This window comes from Anabrus simplex, chromosome 1, assembly GCF_040414725.1.
Source record: "Anabrus simplex isolate iqAnaSimp1 chromosome 1, ASM4041472v1, whole genome shotgun sequence".
Taxonomy (NCBI): Eukaryota; Metazoa; Arthropoda; class Insecta; order Orthoptera; family Tettigoniidae; genus Anabrus; species Anabrus simplex.
In genome coordinates this window covers 673,964,230-673,988,373 of record NC_090265.1, presented here as the reverse complement: position 1 = coordinate 673,988,373, position 24,144 = coordinate 673,964,230, and the positions used below count along the sequence as shown (strand labels likewise).

General features: G+C 41.0%; 1 protein-coding gene across 3 annotated transcripts in view; it reads left to right on the top strand.

The window, feature by feature from the left end:
• LOC136871967 (alpha-crystallin B chain) overlaps positions 1–19,133 on the top strand; it is a 178,312-nt gene extending 159,179 nt beyond the window's left edge. Inside the window, exons 1-4 of one of the 3 annotated variants that reach the window (XM_067145730.2) lie at positions 9,489–9,602; positions 17,854–18,066; positions 18,158–18,379; positions 18,853–19,133. In XM_067145730.2, the coding sequence (XP_067001831.2) occupies positions 9,489–9,602; positions 17,854–18,066; positions 18,158–18,379; positions 18,853–18,966 (663 nt within the window). In that variant the 3' untranslated portion in view covers positions 18,967–19,133. Of the gene's footprint in view, positions 1–9,488; positions 9,724–17,853; positions 18,067–18,157; positions 18,380–18,852 lie in introns of those variants that run through there. The other 2 variants (XM_067145739.2, XM_068225134.1) reach the window with 2 other exon arrangements.
• Positions 19,134–24,144: the final 5,011 nt, after the last annotated feature.

Here is a 24,144-nt window from a genome sequence, read left to right as displayed (position 1 = left end):
TACACCACTCCCATTACCGCCACCTACACCACCACCGTCACATCGACCACTCTGACATCTACATTCACTAGCTCACAGATCGCTGTTACAACAGTTGTCACATGCCACCCACCATCACTAATGACCTCTTCACTCCTCACTTCCCCGATCCCTCCACAACCACCACATCACTATGTACTTCCTGGAACAACGAATACTCAGTCGACGCACCGCCTTCGCCAGCTTCACCCAGAACAGCAGCCTCCGCAACATCATCGACCTCGCAGCCATCCCAAACTTCTCACAGAATGTCCAGCTGTGTCATCCGTGGAGTGGACTCCGCTCTCTCCGAAAGGACCATATTTCACCAACTACAAGCTGAAGACATCCCAATCCGCCGAGTCTTCCGCATCAAGAATGTATGAGCATCCGCGTCCCGAGCGCCACACATGTTCAACACCTCATCGACCACGGAGCTTACATATATGGCCAACGTCAGAGTAGAACCGTCCATCCCCTCCCCCCCCCCCCACCCAAGTCTGTAAGACATCTCACCAACCATTCTCACCGCCGCCCCCAGGCAGCCAACTTCTCACCTCGTCAATCTGTCAGTCCACCTCCTCACCCATATAGTTTCTTTCCTTACCCACCTCCGCCACTCGATATCATCCGGTACCTAATATCTTCCCTTCATAATCTCACTACGTCCTTGCATCTCCTCACCTTTCAATACTATCCTAGTACTCCGCTCTAAATTAAATCCTAGCGAAAATCCCCTAAATTTCGCATTTCCGTAGCCCACCTCATTAAATTTGTTACATCGCCCTTCCCATCTCACTCATTCCTTGTCTCACACAGTTATATTCGCTTCCCTTGGCCCGAGAGAGCGCGTTACGCTCTAAGGGGCCCGCCTCGCCCTCCGGGCGGAGAATGAAACAATTTTCGTCGTCGTCGTCGCGTAGTGGTTAGTGTGATTAGCGGCCAACCCCGGAGGCCCGGGGTCGATTCTCGGCTCTGCCACGAAATTTGAAAAGGGGTACGAGGGATGGATACTAGGTACAACCATTGAAACTGCACAGGGTGATACTGAAATTATGAAGACCGTATCAAGAATGTATCAGGGCCGAAATTCATGGTACGTATACGCATCCGCGTCCCGAGCGCCACACATGTTCAACACCTCATCGACCACGGAGCTTACATATATGGCCAACGTCATAGAGTAGAACCGTCCATCCCCTTCCCCCACCCCCCCACCCAAGTCTGTAAGACATCCCACCAACCATTCTCACCGCCGCCCCCAGGCGTACGATTAATCATCCACTGGCCAGAATTCAAAACACGATGACGAAGAATGAATGAATGGATGGTTATGAATTTAAAACAATCAGTGGATCCGACCCGCAATGCACCATGTTCGCAGAAACTAGCTTTGAACAATAGTATTACTGACGAAGGAAATGCTTCTAAAGCACAATCCTGAATCGATGATGCTTGTAGTCTAAAAAGGGTCCAAAATCCAGGTCACCGACCCCTCATATGTATGTTGGTAATCAGACCGAAGGCTGGTTTGATCCTCTGCAGCTTCACCAACAGCTGTCATAAATAGCCTAGGCGTCACTGAAGCGGCATGCTAGGAAAGAGTGAGATAGTTTCCCGTTGCTTTCCTCATCTAACCAGCCGTTGCTATTACACATCAGTCTGCCAAGCCCACTGAAATGCATGCACCAACTGACCCTATGAGCGATATTTTCACACCATTCATAACAGGGACTGGCTGCATAAGCAATGAATGGTATTACTAGCATCACTCATACCTCAGTCACTTTCATATTGTCAAAGCCAAGGATGAGACTAAGACAGGTCAATGAAAGTAACAAATTTGATATAGCCCATACCAGAAAACATACTGCACTGTAAACACTACATCTCGCCAGCAAAGGCATCGGCCCCTCATAATAATTGGGAACATGCATCATTTTCAAAAATATTTTTTTTGAAAAGTACACCAATGAAATAGTACGTAAACGTATTACATTGTGGTATGTTGCCTTGTTTTCTACCATTAAAAAAATATTTAATACTGCCTTTCCGCAAGGCGAGTGAAACGGCCTCTGACGTAAGCGGCGCGCTGTGACGTCACGATCCAGTACCGCATGGAGCTCTACCAGCCGTTGTGCATCAGCCGTTGCTAAAAGCCGATTGTTTATTATTCATGATAGCGAATAACTTCGAAATGACAGAAGAAAGGTTCAAAACAGCACAGTCAGACAATCATGTGTAGATGTCATCATTCTTGAAAAGTAGTGACTTTTGTGGCCGCAGAAATTCGCGGATAATAAGCAAGTTTGTAAGTGGCGTCTTTTATATACGTGCAATGTACTGTAACCCATAGTATTAGGATAACAATGAACCTGGATAGATATCACATCACTTTCAACATTTCAACATTTCCTTCTAGACTGATTCCCCCATTAAAGAATAACATTACATTTTCGGGCTTTCAGCATTAGTAAAGTAAGAAATCGGATTTCAGCACTAACATAAACATATAGGTAGCATTATAGTACTAGTCCGCTTCTGTGGTGTAGTGGTTAATGTGTGCCTCTCCCGGAGGCCCGGTTTCGATTCCCGGCTCTGCCATGAAAGTTGAAAACAAATAGTACGAGGACTGGAACGGGGTCTACTCAGCCTCGGGAGGTCACCTGAGTAGAAGGGTTTCGAATCTCACCTCAGCCATCCTCGAAGTGGTTTTTCGTATTTTCCTACTTCTCCTCCAGGCACCTAAGGCCACGGCCGTTTCCTTCCCTCTTCCTTGTCTATCCCTTCCGATCCTCCCATCCTCCAACAAGGCCCCTGTTGACCCCATAACAGGTGAGGCCGCCTGGGCGAGGTAATGGCCCTCCTCACCAGTTTCATCACCATACTCAAAGTCTCACGTTCCAGGACACTGCCCTTGAAGTGGTAGAGGTGAAATCCCTCGCTGAGTCCGAGAGAAAACCAACCCTGAAGGATAAACTGATTAAGAAAGAAAGAAAGAAGGAAAGAAAGAAAGAAAGAATATAGTACTATAGGGCTATAATCTATCATTCCCAAAAAAATATATATTTATGGTTGGGACAACTGGCCTACCCACTTCCAGTGCCCATGAAAGAGAATTAAATATCTTTGTGGAGGGAAAATGTTAAACATGATAAAGATAAATATGACTTCATCTAGTTTTCACAAGTCGGGCTGAGTGGTTCAGACTCTTGAGGTGCTGGCCTTCTGACCCCAACTTGGCAGGTTCGATCCTGGTTCAGTCCGGTGGTAGTTGAAGGTGCTCAAATACGTCAGCCTCGTGTCGGTAGATTTACTGGTACGTGAAAGAACTCCTGCAGGACTAAATTCCTGCACATCGGCGTCTCCGAAAATCGTAGAAGTAGTTAGCGGGGCGTGAAGCCAGTAACATTAATTACATTTGGCTTTTAACAAGCTGAGCATACCAGGAAAGAAAAGTGTCCTGGTGACATTTTAGTCGCTCAATACTTTTGCTTTTTTTGCTGTTTGCTTTACGTCACACCGTCACATATAGGTCTTATGGCGACGATGGGACAGGAAAGGCCTAGGAATGGGAACAAAGCGGCCATGGCCTTAGGTACAGCCTCAGCATTTGCCTGGTGTGAAAATGGGAAACCACGGAAAACCATCTTCAGGGCTGCCGGCAGTGGGGTTCAAAACCCACTATCTCCCGGATGCGAGCTCACAGCTGCGCGCTCCTAACCGCACGGCCAACTCGCGCGGTATTTTTACCCTTCGGTTTATTGACTTGGCTTGTATAACCTAAAACTTACTCTAAATTGGATAATATTTTAAACACCTACATCACTATTTTCACCTGTGTGCAATCATGTTATTTATTTCATTAATATTATGATAATTATTATAATTGAGCATTGTTAACTGATAAAACCCCAACAGACAAGCATTGGTTTTGTGTACAGTTATACATTTGTTAAATTCACGTTGTTTCCTTTCATGATGTACACGCCTATTCTTTGTTACATTATAGAGTATTTAGATATAGCCTAAATTTCTTTACCAATTAAGTTCTTCAATAAAGACATACATAACTGTCCCATGCCAAGATATATTGGTAGAATTAGAGCTGTCAAAATGGTTCATAACCCCTTTGATTTATTATCTTGACATGGATCACCCAAAACATAGGTTAGGTTTGGAGAATACTTTAATAATCAGCATTATTTAATGCACTGTTTATTACTTTCATATTCCAAGATGTAATTGGAGCATTTAAATAAAGCATCATACATTAAAATTTAAAGTTTTACCACTAGAACAGCTGACATGGAAAAGTGATTTGAAAATTTAAACAAATTCATCTTGCGTTAAAATCTTCAAAAAAATAAACTGTAGACTTTTCCGATATCACCAGCATTTCTCCGGCTCGCCAAAATCCATTTCTCCCTAGTTTTAGCGTCTTAGGAACATTTATAAACAATTTGTTTGGTATGGTATGCGATGTGCTATTGCACATCGGAACTCTACACCATTTATAAGTTTTCTGCCTCACTGTCTGCGCAGGATTCATTTTAAGTCTAAAATATACCACTCAGATTATAATCCAATGTATAGACCTCGAATTTAACCATACTAGACACTAACGTAAAGTAGAAATACGCGAAGTGTTTCCTGCTTCTCACAGCACACTATGTGTTATTTCGTCTGCTAATTCAGTCAACCTGTACGATGACGTCAGACCAATGAGATCGCGTACTTGCGTGACGTGACATTTTCGTAGATTTTTATCACGTTTGGAGTTATTATTTGTACATTCTGATCACATTTTTGAACTCTGCATGAAATTTTGAATCAGATTAGCATGTTTTTAATTAAAACCCCGGATCATGCATGTTCCCTATTGTACTTATGGCTAGGAAAGTAGAACCATGGTATTTGTAATGTTGCGGTACAAATCAAAAGTAGCGTAGACTCGCGGTATTCCACACATTATGGTACTACTCACAGGTAATGTAATGCGCAGATGTAACGTAGACCTATGCTGTTCCTCACAGAGGCGTATTAATCACAGGGATTCGTACCATCCCGTGGTGTTCCTCACGTACTGTGTACTAACCGTAGGCAAGGCAGACTCATAGTGTCACTTACCCATGGTGTCGCTCATATAGTGGTACTAATCACAGGTACTGTAAAACCCACCCCGATTCACAAACTTATTGTGCCGGTATGCCTAACATAGTGGTACTACGCACAAGTAAAGGCGACCCATGGTATTCCCCGCGAGGTGGTACTAATTACAAGTAGTCTCATGGTTCTAATTTGATAATCCCTTGGTCACCCCTTTTAATCGCCTCCTACGACAGGCAGGGGATACCGTGGGTGTATTCTTTGTCACAATAAAAACAGTGAATCGTACGTATATTATTTGTTCTTCAAAGTATCTCCAAATCACAGTCTATAAGGCTTTTTTAGTACGAATTGATTGTAATTTATGTATTTAATTTAAGTTTTAGTTTTTTACATCACTAAAAAGTACAGTGTATTAATACCACTTTATAACAGCAACGTTAGTACATGTCACCTGTGTGTCAAAAATCATAGAGTGGCTAAAAATTCCCCCCTCTACATTATGTAGCTTAAGGTTAATTTTAACCATTTATCAATTAGTTCCGCTTCATATGTAGTTGAAGATGTGCCAAATTATAGAACGAAACATGTACCGGTACTGCTCCTTTTAACATGTTTAATGTTTTAGTGTATTGATTCAACTATATTGTATTGAAAAAGGGTGGAAAATTACATCTCTCAATTAAAGGAATAGTTTAAGTCAATATGGAACTAAACATGAAATATTTTATGTAATAATAATAATAATAATAATAATAATAATAAAGGCTGTGAGTCTCCGTGACTGAGGCAACAGCGCGCCGGCCTGTCACCGCTGGGTCCCATGGTTCAAATCCCGGTCACTCCATGTGAAATTCGTGCTGGACAAAGCGGAGGTGGGACAGGATTTTCTCAGGGTACTCCGGTTTTCCGTGTCATCTTTCATTCCACCAACACTCTCCATTGTCATTTCATTTCATCTGTCATTCATTGATCGTTGCCCCAGAGGTGTGCGACAGGCTTCGGCAGCCGGCACAGTTCCTATCCTCACCGCATCATACATTCCATTCCTGACCCAGTCGAATGACTGTAAACAAGCTGAAGATTTTCATTTTCAATAATAAAGGCTGAATGTTGTTTCTTGGAAAATGTAATTTATTTTCCTTAGTTTTGGTCAGGTTGTAGACTTTAAGACTTCCCTTCTCCTACTTCACCTTCACTTCACTCTTCGTGATGAGCGACATATAAGATGAAATATCCTCTCTCACACTTGAATACAGTTGGTGAGATTTTGGTTAGATCAAAGAGTTTTGCATTAGAAATTTCAGCTTAAAATTCAAATAGAGTGTTAAGTCTACCAGCCCCATTGCCTACGATAGCGTTTTCTGTCTTTCACTCAAGAGGCCCCGGGTTCAATTTCCGAACGGGCCCAACATTTTTACCTTGACCTGAGGGATGGTTCGAGGTCTGCACAAGTTACATGGTTCCTAGTCAAACATGGACCTGAAATATCACAGGATTTTAAGACACACTTCACGAAAATTCTCATTCTGTTGACCATATTTTCCTTACTCTGCATACAATGGTCGAAACCAGTGGCGGTTCGTGCATGAAGGGCTTTTGGGCGCCGCCCCGCCGCCTTTTAAAAACACTTAACATAATTTCACTGTGTAACTGATTGCATGAAGAGATGGACAAATGTAGCGAAGTCGAACTTAATATGGTGGTGTGCTATTCGGTTATACAATATTATCTTTATTATTTTGGTTGTAAACATTTCGCTTTATTATTTTCAAAGATATGGCAAAGGCTGCCAGATCGTGGCTGTCGTTCAGCAAGCACGATGTTTTCTCTTTAGTCGTGAGGCGGTCGGGCTCAGTTGGTGAGCCCTCAGTAGGTTCCTGGAGTCAGCAAGTGTGCCGGGTGTGGGAGGAGCCTGGAAAGACGATGTGGGCTTGTCAGGGGAAGGAAGAGTGCAGGCGGGTGTACGGTCTGTCCGGCAGAGCCCGCACCAACATCGCCAACCACTTGACGATGTACCGCTACCTAGGCTCCACACCTCCTATGCACGAGATTGATTGTTGTTAGAGATTAATTCCAAAACATTTTACAAAACAATGAATTCCATTATAAAGACTATTTAAACAATTCGTTTCTATAAAGAAGATAAAATAAAGTTTCAAAATGTAACCATAAGGTGACGCAATATTTGTAGGCTGGTCAAATTGTTAAATACGACATTTTGCTTTGAGATTTGGGCAAGACGAGAGAAATTCGGGCGTGCACTGTGTATTTGTGTTCGTGAATGTCGTTATTGTCGTTTGTTATTGTAATCATTGAAATAGTGCAAAGCCATAGTAGTCTTGATTGCAGTAGCAATTAGCTTGTTAATGTGTGTGTGTGTGTGTGTGTGTAAATGCCATTGTAGGGTAGTTCATTAATTATTTAGTGTTGTTCTGCAACACGCACATTCCTATTCAGCCAGTGTCATCGGATAATAATAATAATAATAATAATAATAATAATAATATTATTATTATTATTATTATTATTATTATTATTATTATTATTATTATTATTATTATTATTATTATTATTTCATCTAAAAAATCGTGATGCTGGTCAGTGAAAGGTGGACCAATTGGGAGGGGGAAGAGATGGCAGCACAGCCCTGCCAGAGTAAAATGTCACGAACCGCCGCTGTTGGAGACACGTTTTGCTAACGCTGTACTCTTTATCACATTCTAAAAATCAGTAATCCGAGCATTAAACCGCCTTGTTATCCTGCACGCACCTTGTACACCTTCAATAAAAATCTGCTTAGAAAAGAGTTCTTGAAATATTTCTGTTTTAATATTTCTTCAATCATTCAGTAGGCCTACACCTGACAAAGTTCCTATTCAGAACCCATTTATTACCCAAATAAATTTCGAGCCAGGATTTGTAAAAACTGTACAGTTACTTGTTAAGACCGATTCATTCACGGCCCAGATTTATGAACAAACCCTACTAGTATTACAGCATATTTCGTGTATCTTCCGTTTTAATGTGAAAAGTGGGAAAACGCTTAAAATAGGTTTATAAACATGAACGGTATACTGTACAGGGTTATTCAGCTAAGATGTCCACCTCAAATAACTCATGAACAGTTGAAGATATTTTCAGTAACGGCGCCAAGGAGATCATAATCGGACATTCAGCCCTTTTCCAGCGTATCATTTCAATTTTGCTTTACGTCGCACCGACACAAATAGGTCTTATGGGGACGATAGGATAGGAAAGGCCTAGGAGTGGGAAGGAAGGGGCCATGGCGTTAAGGTACAGCCCCAGCATTTGGCTTCTGTGAACATGGGAAACCACAGAAAACCATCTTCAGGATGTATTTCTTGGATACAAGCTCAGAGCGCCCCTAATCACACGGTCAACTCGCCCGGTCTAGCGTGTGTATCTTTCTGAGATAATGGTACCGGTTCTTTGTTGTTGTTGTTTTGTTTTTTCGAATGAAAGTACTTTTTTTTTTCTACACCTAGCTTTAAGCTTACATATATGAGTTTGTGCCGTATTTATTTTGAAAATTGGACAAGTACTTCTCTAGAAAAATTAACGTAGGGCCTATTCAAACGGGCTTAATTTGTTAGCCAGAACTTGCCCTGTCGATTGACGCTACGTATACATCAGCTAACCGAAAAAAGTACTGCGGTTTGATTATGAGTCACACCAGGCAGATGCTTTAATTAAGGCCACGGTCGGTTCTTTCCCGTTTCCAGCCCTTTCCAATCCCATCTTCGCCGTAAGACCTATCTGTGTTCGTGCGGCCTAAAGCAAAATTGTAAATAACTGAACACTTAATATTCAGACTTCCCCCTACACGCAGCTGATGACAAAAATATACAGTAGTACTCTACGTTATTGAAATCAAAAATATTTCTGAAAGAAACTAACCTCGACATTAAGATTAATCATTGATGGCATAAATAACTTATCATATTAATGTGATTTTCATGCTGGCTGTATGATCTCATAACATAAGATCCAAACAAATTTTAAAAACGACAATCAATAGGAATAAACAACAGCAGTGAAGAAAGGAAAACTCATATTGGGGCGGGCTACGTATTAACAGCTGTATCTCTCTCATTCTGACTGTCAAATGTCTCTTCCAAACAATACTTAAAAACGGCAATCAATAGGGATAAACGACACTGAAGAAAGAAAAACTCGTAATTGGGCGGACTACGAATTAACAGCTCTCACTCATTCTGAATTTGTCAAATCTTTCTTCCCTCCCGCCAGGGATGACCCCTTCTTCGCTCCCTTCCCCCCTTTGCCTTAGCTGATGTGGGCTCGAATGCTGTTCAGCCAATAGGCTTTGAGTACGAGCCATGTCACTGACCGTCGATTGCTGCCAAAGAGCTGCGCGGATGGAAGATTGTAGAAAGTTCTGGAAGATATATTTCCAGAAGCAGCCAAAATCGTTGTTTCTAGAATATTCCAATGTAAGTGTATAAGTGCGACAGTAGTAGATTTGTGTAGGATTGAGGTTGTTCGCAACGAGTGAGTAACGATATTTTAAAGGCTTGTTTTTGTGCGGGACTTCTAGTTTTCTATCGAACTAAGGTGAGTTCTTACGAGTGTCATTTTACAATTTTTGCGGAGTTTACTTTTTATACCTATGATCTGTATGATTTTCTTTTAATGTAAATCGTCGTAAAAGGGGTTTTGTGTAGGGCCTACTTGTATCATATTTAAATGGGACGATATGTTTCGAGTTCTCTTAGTTTAATTTTGTTAGCCACACATACCGGTATATCTGTGAATTAAATCCAATTTACTTAAGACTGAATTTAAAACTAGCGTTTACGGTACTATACTGTGACATTTCCATTTAATGGGGCGTAACATATTTACTATGTGCTTGGGCGAATACTTTCGTACTGAATTGTTTCATGGGCATCTTCTTCTGAGATTCTAAATTTGTTGCTGACTGTGTTCTATTGTATTGAGGACTCCAGTGCACATACCAATACATAAACTTTACGCACACAAATTGTACAGTTTGGGAAACTTTCCGAAATGCGCTTCAAAAGGGGATATGAATATTTCCGTGCGCAGGATTGGTGTTCTGTATAAAATATGAATTGTTGCCATCCTCCGCATGTTGTTAATTCGCGTTTTGAAACAAGAGCGTCGGATAACTTCTCTGCGAATTTCTGTATACATATGTAAATAGTTTTCAAGGTTACTTAAGGAGAATATGTTAGGACCGATATATTAAATCGGTCGTGCGATTTTTTATTTATTTTCTTAATGGTGACTTGTCCTACAATTATATTTTGTAATTTGACGAGCCGTTTTATTAAAAAGACAGGAATTACTAAGTTTTAATTGTGTAGTTTACGCCCTTTTTTTTTCTAAACATAATGTGTTTATTTCTGGAACGTGAATATAACCAGAAAAAACAGTCTTCTAACAACCACTCGTTACTAGATCGCGTTTGCGATGAAACGATCTTGGACTTCGCTTTATACCGTATTCCTTGTGACGTCGGCCCAATCTGCGGAGAAGTATTCACTGTTGGGCAATTTACATGGGAGTGGATGAGTGTTGTGCGTTACGCTGGGCGCACAGATGCGAGGTATGAAAATGAAATGTAGTATGGCTTTTAGTGCCGGGATATCCCAGAACGGGTTCGGCTCGCCGGGTGCAGGGCTTTCTATTTGACGCCCGTAGGCGACCTACGCGTCATGATGAGGATGAAATGATGATGAAGACGACACATACACCCAGCACCCGTGCCATTGGAATTAACCAATTAAGGTTAAAATTCCCAACCCGGCCGGGAATCGAACCCGGGACCCTCTGAACACTGACCGTTCAGCCAACGAGTCGGACAGATGCGAGGTATCATTGTGCTATTGGTTAGTCTCAAAGTGAAACGCCTTACTACAAAATACGAATACACACACATCCGACTGTATTATCGCAGACCTATTTCCTTGACATGATGTACAGAGCGACTTCGCTATGCGTTAAGCCTCGTATACTGCAAACTGTCGTTCGAGAGAATGTGTTCGAATAATGCCACCGCCGGCAGCCCTGAAAATCTTTGTTTCATACCGGGCAAAAGATCGGGCTGTACCTTAAAGGCCACGGCCCTACCCTATCCTTCAGAGACCGAAAGCCTTCGTTTTAATGCCACGTTAAAGCACTCACAGGAGAGAGAGAAAAAAAACGTGCGGTTTATTTCCGACACAGAATGAGTTATTCGTAGAAACAAACGTAAGCGCACAGTCGTTCATTCGTAGTTTTAGATATTCCTACGTAGTAACAAAATAATTTGTCCACCGAGTATCAAGTTGTACGTACTTGAACGTAACAGTTACTTTTTACCAACATTTTAAACAGAAATATAGACGTAGGTGGGAAGGTCGGGAGGGTAACCCCTATATATACGTAATAAAATGTTCTATAGCCCTGTTAGGGGCCGATGACCTTCAATCAATCACTACTGATCTGCATTTAGGGCAGTCGCCCAGGTGGCAGATTCCCTATCCGTTGTTTTCCTAGCCTTTACTTAAATGATCGCAAAGAAATTGGAAATTTATTGAACATCTCCCTTGGTAAGTTATTCCAATCTCTAACTCCCCTTCCTATAAACGAATATTTGCCCCAATTTGTCCTCTTGAATTCCAACTTTATCTTCATATTGTGATCTTTCCTACTTTTAGACACCATACAAACTTATTCGTCTACTGATGTCCTCCCACGCCATCTCTCCACTGACAGCTGGGAACATACCACTTAGTCGAGCAGCTCGTCTCCTTTCTCCCAAGTCTTCCCAACCCAAACTTTGCAACATTTTTGTAACGCTACTCCTTTGTCGGAATTCGTCCAGAACAAATCGAGCTGCTTTTCTTTGGATTTTTTTCCAGTTCCTGAATCAAGTAATCCTGGTAAGGGTACCATACACTGGAACCATACTCTAGTTGGGGTCTCACCAGAGACAAATATGCTCTCTCCTTTACATCCTTACTACAACCCCTAAATACTCTCATAACCATGTACAGAGATCTGTACCCTTTATTTACAATCCCATTTATGTGATTACCCCAATGAAGATCTTTCCTTATATTAATACCTAGGTATTTACAATGATCCCCAAAGGGAACTTTCACCCCATCAACGCAGTAATTAAAACTGAGAGGACTTTTCCTATTTGTGAAACTCACAACCTGACTTTTATCCCCGTTTATCATCATACCATTGCCTATGGTCCATCTCACAACATTATCGAGGTCATTTTGCAGTTGCTCACACTCTTGTAACTTATTCATTACCCTGTACAGAATAACATTTTCTGCGAAAAGCCTTATCTTTGATTCCACTTCTTTACACATATCATTGATATATATATATATATATATATATCTAAGAAAACATTAAGGTCCAACAATACTGCCTTGAGGAATTCCCCTCTTAATTTTTACAGGGACAGATAAAGCCTCACCTACTCTAATTCTGAGTTCTATTTTCTAGAAACAGAGCCACCCATTCAGTCACTCTTCGATGTTAGGCCCCTTTAAACAACAAACGTCATTTTCTATGGCCCTTCGGTGGTATAGTCATTCTCAATCTCCTTTTGTACTGAACTTTTGGTCTTATTTGTAGGCTGTAACTCGTCAGATAATTATGGAAAAAAGACAGGGATATTCGACTATTTCACAATTGTCATTCCGGCAATTTTCCCTCGAAATCTGCTAAACCTAGGACACTTTGCGATTACCTCACTCGAAACAATACTGGTATCGCATAGCTCTTAATAAAATTTGTAAGACTGTAACAAACCCGTGGTTTGTAAGTCTCTGCACGCGCTTTGGCATACTTTCATGTGACGGAAAGTTTTCTGCTGCAGCGATCAGAAATCTCGGTGTGTGCCTAGTCGTTATCAACACAAAACGCCCAGTTCCCGAACCATGGGAATTAACAAGGCCGGGAACCGAAACCTGAAACCTCTTCAACCAAAGGCCTAGTTACTAGCGGATCAGTCAAGGAATTGCGACGCCAGTCTGTTAATATTATGAAGAATTTACTTTTGGTCGCATCATTGTTTGAACTTCACAAGCTTTTTCCCTTTTGTAAATGTTGAGTACGGCTCACGATTTCTGACTTCAATTTAAAGAAATATTTCTATCTTTCGTGAACACGACAAAAGACTTGTTTTATAGGTCGCATAAATGCACATCTTATTTTATCATTATTACAATACTATGAATGATACCGTACATAAAATTGTTGTAAAATTGTCCTAATCGTAAAAATGAAATGGCGTATGGCCTTTAGGGTAAGTCTCAAAACTCGGCTGCTAAAATTAGAAAGAGGTATCGACTCACGACTACATACTAGCAGCTAAATTAACGTTCTAGTGAGTTTCAAAATTCCACTTCGCGCAGAAAGTGTCTGCAATGACCGCAGGAGGGATGAAGTGTACGATGACTCACGCTACCCTTCCAACGCATGTTTCTCCACCCACTTTTAGAATGGGATACCCCAGGTCCGAGAATAGAAGCTTTTGAAATGTGGTGTTACAGAAAAATGCTGAAGATGGAGATGAGTAGATAGAATCACGAATGAAGAAATACTGAATTGAATTGGTGAGAGATCGATTTGGCTAAATTTGACCAGAAGAGATAGAATGACAGGGCATAACTTAGACACCCAGGACTTGTACAGTTGGTTTGAGGGAAGTGTAGGTGGTAAGAACGGTAAGGGTAGACCAAGATACGAATATGACAAACAGATTAGAGCAGATGTAGGATGTAGTAGCTATGTAGAAATGAAGAGGTTAGCACAGGATATGGTGGCATGAATAGCTGTATCAAACCAGTCTATCGACTGATGACCTAAACATCAACAAAAACAACCCCAAGTTCATGTATTATTTTCATCCGCGTGTGCTGATCTTTACTCGGTTATTCTGCTTGGCATCACCGAGCGGTACACAACATGGAATTCATTACTTTTCAAAAGTGTAACCTAAATTTGATCTACCGGGCGAGTTGGCCGTGCGCGTAGAGGCGCGCGGCTGTGAGCTTGCATCCGGGAGATAGTAGGTTCGAATCCCACTATCGGCAGCCCTGAAGATGGTTTTCCGTGGTTTCCCATTTTCACACCAGGCAAATTCTGGGGCTGTACCTTAAGGCCACGGCCGCTTCCTTCCAACTCCTAGGCCGTTCCTATCCCATCGTCGCCACAAGACCTATTTGTGTCGGTGCGACGTAAAGCGCCTAGCAAAAAAAAAAATTGATCTAAATCGGTCATAGGTTTTATAAGCAGAGAGGAAAAAGGGTTTGGTGAAACGGTATGGTTTTGTCATAAGACCGTCATCCGCGTGTGCCGCTAAAGCTACTTTGCAAGTGACAATACCATTTTAAGCGAAACAGCCCACCAAGTGTGCACCTGATGTCCGTGGGTTTCTCAACCTCCTGTCGCGAATACTTTGTGCTAGGCTACACTCCAGGCTCAACTCTGGATGAGGTGCCAATTATAAGAGAGCACGTAGTTCCGGCTGGCGCTGACAATTGAACTTTTCACACAATTCAGATGTCATTTTCAAATATTTACAGTAGTTACATGGATAGGATGGGCATTATCCATTCAAAGAACTGGTCCGGCTCGTGAGTTTTGAGACTGGCCGAAACCATGGACTTATGATCGGAGCTCGAGGCACAGTCCCTAAATTTCTTGTACAGCTATGGGATTCTCTCGGCCTCAGCCGGACACGACTTCACGACATCGCCATCATCGCAATACGAGGTTCAGTGACCATACTTCGCAATCATCTATATGACATTTGAACAATTTTTTTTTTTTTTTTTTACCTGGCACACTAGCAAAGTCAACAGTAACTTAGAAAACAAAATATCGAGTAGTCGACATACTTTGTCCTCGTGGCAGACTCCGCGTGGGGGAAGTTTGTAGTAATAATAATAATAATAATAATAATAATAATAATAATAATAATAATAATAATAATAATAATAATAATAATAATAATAATGACACGACACGGTCTTTTAGTGCCGGAAGTATCAAACGATATGTTCGGTTAATCAGGCGCAGGTCACGATTGAACTCCCGTAAGCGACCTGTGCGTCGTGATGACATGAACTCATCCAGCCAGATCCCGCGCCGGAGATAAAAGATCAATGTTTGGGTCATTCTAGTGAAATTTTTAATGACAGAAACTCAATCCTCTCAATTTCATTTTTCTTGTCACGAAGATATTCCACTGAATTCAAACAATTTATCACTGTAATGCTTTGTTTTGCACAAGTCAGCAATTCATACTCCACTGAATATGGATGTTTTGTTGAAAATTGTGCCTGAGTACAGGAGACGTGCGTCAGAATCCAATTTAGCAAGGTGCAGTGCTGTAAAAACGTAAAATGCTAATGAAAATCTGTGTTATCTGATCATAAATCCCAAAAGAAATCTTTGTTTCTACGAAGAAAATGGTACTGTCTGTGTCGGAAGCAATTTCATTGGTCAACCAAGATAATATAGTACTGAAGTTGCCAAAACTCCAGATAGGAGCCCGATGTGCGAAGTGAAGGGAAAGTGTCCGCCGTTCTTTGGAGAAGAGACAAGCTTCCAAAGTTGCGAATATTTGTACAGAAGCTGCCAAGAAAGAAGTGGAAGGAAAAACACACAGTTCTGGTGACTTTTAGGTAATGAATCAGGAAGAATGTCACTAGACCTTTCCTTTTAATTTTCCTGCCAATTGTAATTTTAAATTTAAATCCCATTTTCTCTCATAATATACTGCCAAATGTAACACAATAAGTTTGGTATATGTATCACTTCTATATTAAGAAACCTGGATATGGAATTTTTGATTGCAGAATTTTTCAAGTAGTGAGATTTTAAAGTCCAAAATTTTAGGACGTAAAAATTACAAACTTAGTACGATATGTCTTCTATACAGTATGTACAGAAAAATCGATAAGTAGTGAATTTAAAGTAATTATCTACCTAATTACAAATTTACATTAACATGTTTTAAAATTCATGAAAAAAATGGAATTAAAAATTTCAAAACAAAATTTTAAAATTTTTTTGGAAAAACTATTATATGAAAGAGATGTTCGTGATACCTCTACTTTCATGTAGGTGACCTTCCCACAGTTTCGTCAAAATCCATGCAGTAGGTAAAAATTATTTTTTATCTCCGGAGTGTCACCTTAAACATTGAAGGTTCAAATCCTCGAACCTGCCGGGAATCGAAACGGACCCCTGTGACCAAAATCCAGCACTCTAACCATTTAGGCATGGAGCCAGACGTTCTAATCGTAAAATGGACCGAATAGGTCGTCTATTATGGGAACTCGTTCTTAGTTAAACTGTGCTGGGGCGGTTACGTTCACGGGACGGAGCTTCTCTGAAGTGTCGGCACAGAAAAGTCACTTCTTCAGACCGACAGAAGTTTTAAGATTTAAATTCGTTAATTTTTTTTATGAACGTCAACACGACGGGAGTCGGTTTCAAATATGATTTTCTTCTAAGTCAATTTTTGTTAACTTCCAAGTCAAGACGGGATCGTGAGGTGTAATATTTTATGGCTTTTCTGACCAATCATGGCTGTTATGACCAGCCATGAAAACATTGTTGGTCATGTTATATTTGTTTTAGCCGTTCTAAAGGAATTAACGGCCTGTGATTAGGGATTTAGGTGTTTAAGTTTCAATTTCTTGGAAATATTTCATGGTTAAATACAGGTAGTGATAACTTGACCAATTTGAAAGGACGATGGATTATCAGAATATGTCCCTTCTCCTACAAACACTCTGTAACGTAACTTTTCAAGGAATTAGTTGTGCGTAGAAGTACCGGTATGCCATTCTATAATATTTATAGTTATTTACAGTGACCTGCAAATTCAGTTAATTTTCTTTGGAGAGGTTAATTACTCTTAATTTTTCATTAGTGTAAGTGCATGTGGCCAATGCCTCTTTTTTTTTTTTTTTTTTTTTTTTGCCACATATATAATTAATATCATATTTACAAGATCTCTTGTAGTATTTTGGTATTTTTAGAATACAAATGCAGGGCAAATCTATAGGATATGAGACATTTGGTGTTAAAATGAAATTTTGAATTACAGCAATCTACTGGATATAAATATGTAGTTAATATTCTTTCAGTTGATACGGTTAATTCCATAATTCCTTAGCCTTGTAGAAAACGTAGGATGGAAGCATTATCATGTACAGCTATCTGAGAAAATTAGATGGCGAATTGGCTAAATTAATGGAATCAGACCACTAAAGGCAGTATCACTAAATCATACTTTACAAACATGTACGACATAACACTAAGTTGGATTTGAATCCATACTTAACTACTCTATCAGGACATGACCATATCAAGTCAATTGTACACATTCAAAATTAAACAGGATTGTTGTCCTTGTACTGTAGGTGAACAAATAATTGACGATATATTGTCTAACTAATAGATTAACATTATTTTTAAGTACCTGTACATGTAGTATTATTATTATTACAGTAATGGAACATTAAAAAACTAATTTGTCTTTTTGAAATACATCAATACATAATCAGTCGCTCTCTACTCAATGAGCCCTGAGTTAATTTCCTCGACGGATCGAGGGATTTACACACGTAACGATGTGCTTTTAACATCAGGTGCTGCACCAGACTTAGCAATAACAAAACTAAATTGTTTCAGATGTCTCTTGCTCCATACGTGCTGAATGACTTCTTTGGCGACTGGGACGTTTTCCGCCCAAGGTCACTTTTCGATCAAAATTTTGGCTTGGGCCTCATCGACGAAGATGTGCTGTTTCCACGACGTAACCCCATGTACTTGAGACCATGGCGTCGAATGACCGCCCGTGACAGCGGAGTGTCAAGCATTCAGTACGATAAGGATGGATTCAAGGTACAGTGCTATGGCTTGTTCATATTTTTAGGGTTAAACAAATTTCAGCACATTTCTTAGATTTCTTTCTTTCTTTCTTTCTTTCTTTCAGGCTAACATTGATGTGAAACAATTCAAACCTGAGGAAATTGCTGTCAAGACTGTAGGAGATTCTGTCCTGGTTGAAGGAAAGCATGAAGAGAGACCAGACGAGCACGGATTCATCTCTCGTGAATTCCGGAGACGATATAAGCTGCCCAAGGATGTTGACCCTAATACAGTTACATCAAAACTCTCTTCCGATGGAATTCTCAGTATTCAAGCACCTCGAAAGGTATGTGCATTTTATTTATAACTAATCTTGTTTAGCTTTGTTAATAATTACCAGGGGCGTAGCAAAGAACAGGTTTCACCCACCCCAATCAAAATTTCCCAAAAAGAAAATCAATGGGAACCGACAAATTCGGAAACATAACAGTAGAAAGAGGTCTGTTGAATCAATTTTCTAGGAAGCATGGAAACTTGGAATTTGGATTTAAACTGAATATTCCATTCGCTGTAAAACAGGTGATATAATGAACTTATTGTTCTTGATCTAGGTTTTACGGGATTTTTAGTGTACTGCAATGCAATCTGAATATCGCAATAATTCACTTGCATGCGTGCACCGCACACCCACAAGCACCTTCGTTGTGTTCCATTATTTTGTATCAACCCCCCCCCCCCCCTCCACCGTCCTGTCGTCCAACCCTGACTATGCTACTCATAATGTAAATGTGATTGCTTATTGTCGTTTCTTTTTTTTAGGCCTTGCCTCAACCTGAAGGGGAGCGTGTTATTCCGATCACCCAGACGGGATCACCTGCTGTCACCCAAGGTCCAAATCAAAGCACGAAAGAACAGGAACCGATGGTACAGTGATGTCCCTTTTCAGACAACTGTGTGTTTGTTAAACTTGGCTTCTAATGTAACTACTTTGAAGAATAAGTTTTTAGATTACTTGTCATTATATTGAGAGCACTGTGTAATTATTTATAAATATGTGCTATGTAGTTCCATTGTATTATTGTATATGTAGTTAATAATAATAATAATATAGGATTGCAAAAAATGAAGTGCCTTTTTATTTGTCATACATTGCACAAACGAGTATCCTTCAATGTTCCTTAACCCTTGAGGCTCTTCTGCAACGTCCTATTTACAATGCAACGGAAGTCTACATGGCATACTTGGTGATGCACTTGGAGTACAGAATTCATTGCATCAAATGGCTTACTGTGAGAACTTTGTTGTCTTTAAAAAATTTAAAACGGTTGGAATAGCACATACTGTTTATGCAATCCTGGATATTTGCTGTAGTATTTTGCACTTAAAATTTTATGGGACCTTGTAAATGATGCAGGTTTATTGTCTGGCTGCAGTTCATGTGCACGTTAAGACTATAATGCAAGAAAGTACCTGTACCTAAAAGTGTTTTAAATACTCAACTGGGCATGAAAACTTGTTGCAGAAAGTGACTTTCTCTTAAAAAAAACTCCTGATTACAATCGAATATAGATAATTGTGCAGGTGCCAAGATTGGAAGGGTCCCAGTTGTCTAGTTAACAAATATAGTGTTTAGAGAATTTATAAAATTAAATACTTTACCATCCTCCGGGGATTGCTGCTAATCACGCTTACCACTGCTCCACATAGGCGGACGCGGTTACAATCGATTGCATGATAGTCTACATTCTGACCAAAGATCGGTCATCACCATTGGAAAGTGCCTTTGGCAGTGTGCTAGGGGTAGTGATGGGCAACGCTCTCGCTCGAGACTCGAGACTGACGTCGCCGATCTCGAGAATCTCGAGACCGATCCTCCTGTAGCGCAAGCTGTGCGACGTACCAGTAACTGCGACTGTAAACTTGATAGTATATCATTGGCAGTTATTGCGTGAAATAACGTTCTCTTATGAAAATGTGTGAGCCAATACATTTTGTCAAAAGCCTGGAAAAGTGCTGCATGTTCAACTATGAACCCCTTAACATCATTAACTAAAGTGGAAACAGAATGACAGTATCTTAAACTGTTCACGACTTATTTGGGGTGGAATCGTAGGTGAATAACAATGCATAATTTGTGAATAAATACAGGTAGGATGTACACCTACTTGGATACTAGAGACGTGCATTATTCGAACCTGAGACGGGGAAGATGTGCTTTGCTACATATGCAACCCCCATTACACGTGAGTGGAACATGTAACAGGGATGATGGGCAACGCTCTCGAGACCGATTCTCGTGTGCTGCGAGCTGTGCGACGTCCCAGTAACTACGAGTGTAAGTTTGATAGTTATCAGCAGTTCTCACGTGGAAACGTGTGTGACGATAAATGTTGTCAAAATCCTATGAAAGCACTGCATGTTGAACTATGAGCTCCTTACCATTAACGAAAGTGAATACAGAATGCCAGTATCTTAAACTGTTCACAAGTTATGTTAGGTGGACTTCTTAGCCGAATAACACGTATAATTTGTTAATAATTGTTATTAGGATGTAATCCTACCTGGGTGCCTCACAATCGTTGTCGGCAGGGTAGTTTCTTGTGATTCAGACCGGGCCGGAGGTGCTCTGTGAAGATTCTTCTTCATTGATATTATGCGTTTGTAAGTGCCGGATCATCCCAGAAGTAATTCTGCCGATGTATTTTACTTCTTTTGAATAAGCAACACAGTGGGCTGTGCTATGCGACATCTCTTAAAAATAACCGACATTCACGACTTACGTTGCGTTTCGGACATCGTCTTCAAGTTGTCGCGTACAATTCGACACAGATCACATTGCACCGTCATATATCGAAGTACCTACCTAATTATGACGCGAATACTCCATAGCAATTTAGATTGCACATTCCACTCATGCGTAATGGTGGTTGCATATGCAGCAAGGCGCATGTTGCCTCGTCTCGAGTTCGAATAATGCACGCTTCTAGTATTCAGATACGTGTACCTACAGTAGCCGTCAGGTTCTGGACTTAAACCACTCATTCGTGTACCTACCAGTGCATACAATGCCCGAATGCGTATACTTTATAATTATGTTATACTTCGTCAAAATAGACCTCGGTATAAATGAACGCCCTAGTCGCTTGTTGACACGTATTTACGAAAATGAGAAGGCCCGTGGTTGGCTATTCGCATATTCGAAACAAACAACATTCAGCTCCGACTACCTGCAGGCCTACGACACGCTGCTCGCCGCACATTGTGGGGAGAACGCTCTCGAGATTTCTCGAAATTTCTCGCGAGAAATAATGCCTGCGCTAGTCTCGAGAAATCCCGAGAAATCTCGAGACCTCGTCTCAGACTTCCCATCACTAGCTAGCGGTACTAGTGGGCGTGTTTAAAAAATGAGGAATCATGTTTTGGTGACAAAGTGACTCTCGCATGAAATTATTTGAAATCTGTTTACTGGAGAAGTCAAGGTCAGTGAAAATAATTTTAAACGTGTCTATGAGGTTTGTGTCAATTATCTATGTAAATGTCCGCCTCTGTGGTGTAGTGGTTAGTGTGATTAGCTGCCACCCCCCGGAGGCCCGGGGTCGATTCCCGGCTCTGCCACGAAATTTGAAAAGGGGTACGTCGGCTAGATACTACAACCATTGTAACCGCACAGGGTGATGCTGAATTTATGAAGAGTAATACTGATGGGAAGTTGTGTACGCGCTGAACCGTGCGATTAACAGCAGACGGCTTAATAGTTAGCGTGCTGGCCTTTGGCCCAGGGAGTCCCGGGTTCGATTCCCGGCCGGTACGGGAATTTTAACCTTCATTTGTTAATTCGGATGGCTCGGGGGCTCTGTATGTATGTGTGTGTGTGTGTACGTGTGTGTGTCGTCTTCATCATTAGAATTCATTGTAGGTAGGACCCCCATCATACACAGTAGTGGCGATTAGAGGGGTGGGTCTAGGGGAGGCAGTCTCCTCCTCACCCCCCCTAACTTTGTGGAGGAAATTTTACATTTTGATTCCACTTTAGCCGGCTGAAACCCGGGATTATTTTTTTAAAAAAGCAATTTGTACAAGCCCGGTTGTTTGTCAGCTATTTTTTTCCTTTATTTTCTTTAATTACTAACAACAATTTTAGCAATAATACTGTACGCGCTAAATGTCGTTCGTCGCGGCTAACCTATTTGTAGAGACGTGATTTTTCGCATTAACGATAAGCGCGGCAAGAAATTTTTTGAAGCGATTTTGAGATATCTTCACGAATCATATGATTCTGGTTAAGAAATTAGTGGTTTTGTTTTCGCGAATTGCAGCGAATTAAAGCGACAAGGCCAGATTAAAGCGAAATTTACTTATTTTGAGATAAGTGCGAAAGTGCAGCGAAATTCATGGACAATAACTATCTTGAAATTGTATTCCAGTATCACGTGTGTGAAGGGAAATAGAAGATAGAATAACGATTTCGATAGAAGTATATCTTCCTATTAATATTCCATAAAATCACTTAATGGTACAGGTAGGGTGAAAGTTATTGCCATGTAGAGTGAAAGGGTAATTTGTTATGTAATCTTTATTAGGGCTATATTATAGTTCTAATCAAGATTACATAAGGAATAATGGATGATTATCAATATTATTTCTCTTTATTGGTCTATTTTTCACACATACCGGGGGAGTTGGCCGTGCGGTTAGGTCTTATGGCGACGATGGGACGGGAAAGGCCTAGGAATGGGAAGGAAGCGGCCGTGGCCTTAATTAAGGTACAGCCCCAGCATTTGTCTGGTGTGGAAATGGGAAACCACGGAAAATATCTGCAGGGCTGCCGACAGTGGGGTTCGAACCCACTATCTCCCGGATGCGAGCTTACAGCACGGCCAACTCGCCCGGTAAGGACTAATGCAGACAGGAAATTGTATGTAGAGGAAAGAAACAGAAAGAAACAAATAGTTGTTGAATTCAAGAAGTCATGGGAATATTTTGGTAATAACTTGAAAAGGCTAGGTCAAGCAGCAGGGAAACCTTTCTGGCCAGTAAGAAATAATCTTAGGAAGGGAGTGAAAAACGAAATGAATAGCGTTTTGATAAATCAGGTGAACTCATAATAGATCCCAGGAAATCACGTGGAAAAGTGGAAGGAATATTTTGAAAATCTTCTCAACGTAAAAGGATATCTTCCGTCCGTGTGATGTCGCAAACAACCGAGCTCATGAGGAAGAGGACAAAAATGTTGGTGAAACTACACTTGATAAAGTGGAAAGGGTGGTAAATATTCTCCATTGTCATAAAGCAGCAGGAATAGATGAAATTAGACCTGAAATGGTGAAGTATAGTGGAAAGGCAGGGATGAAATGGCTTCATATAGTAGTACGATGAGCATGGAGTATTGGTAAGGTACAACGTTGCCAAAACCTCTGAGATGGTGAGGAGCGTACAATAACCCCAAAAACGCCTTACCTCCTAGCTGGAAATCATCATCATAGTCATCATGATCTTCTTACGAACCTCTAGGCACATTCACAGCAGAAGGTTCTGAAGTACCGGTACTTGAGCTTGCTGTGCTTTAGTCATCCTTCTGAGCATGTTCTCCGACGGTTTAGAAATCTTTACACGTACCACTCACTCGAAAACACCGACTGCCCAGCAAGCATCCATTCACCGTAGAGTAAAAGAAGGAACAAAATTCTACACATTTTAAAGGTAAAACAAGACAAAATTTCCGATACGTCATAGGATCGTATAATAGACATACGATCCGCGGGTTTGATCGTACGATAGTACCCAAACCCAAACTCAAACCGCTGCTCATCCCGAAGGCCTGCAGATTATGAGGTGTCGTGTGGTCAGCACGACGAATCCTCTCGGCCGTTATTCTTGGCTTTCTAGACCGGAGTCGCTATCTCACCGTCAATAGCTCCTCAATTCTAATCACGTAGGCTGAGTGGACCTCGAACCAGTCCTCAGGTCCAGGTAAAAATCCCTGTCCTGACCGGGAATCGAACCCGGGGCCTCCGGGTAAGAGGCAGGCGCGCTACCCCTACACCGCGGGGCCGGCCGTACGATAGTACACAGCATCGAATTATCGTACATGTACGATCTAGATCGTACGGT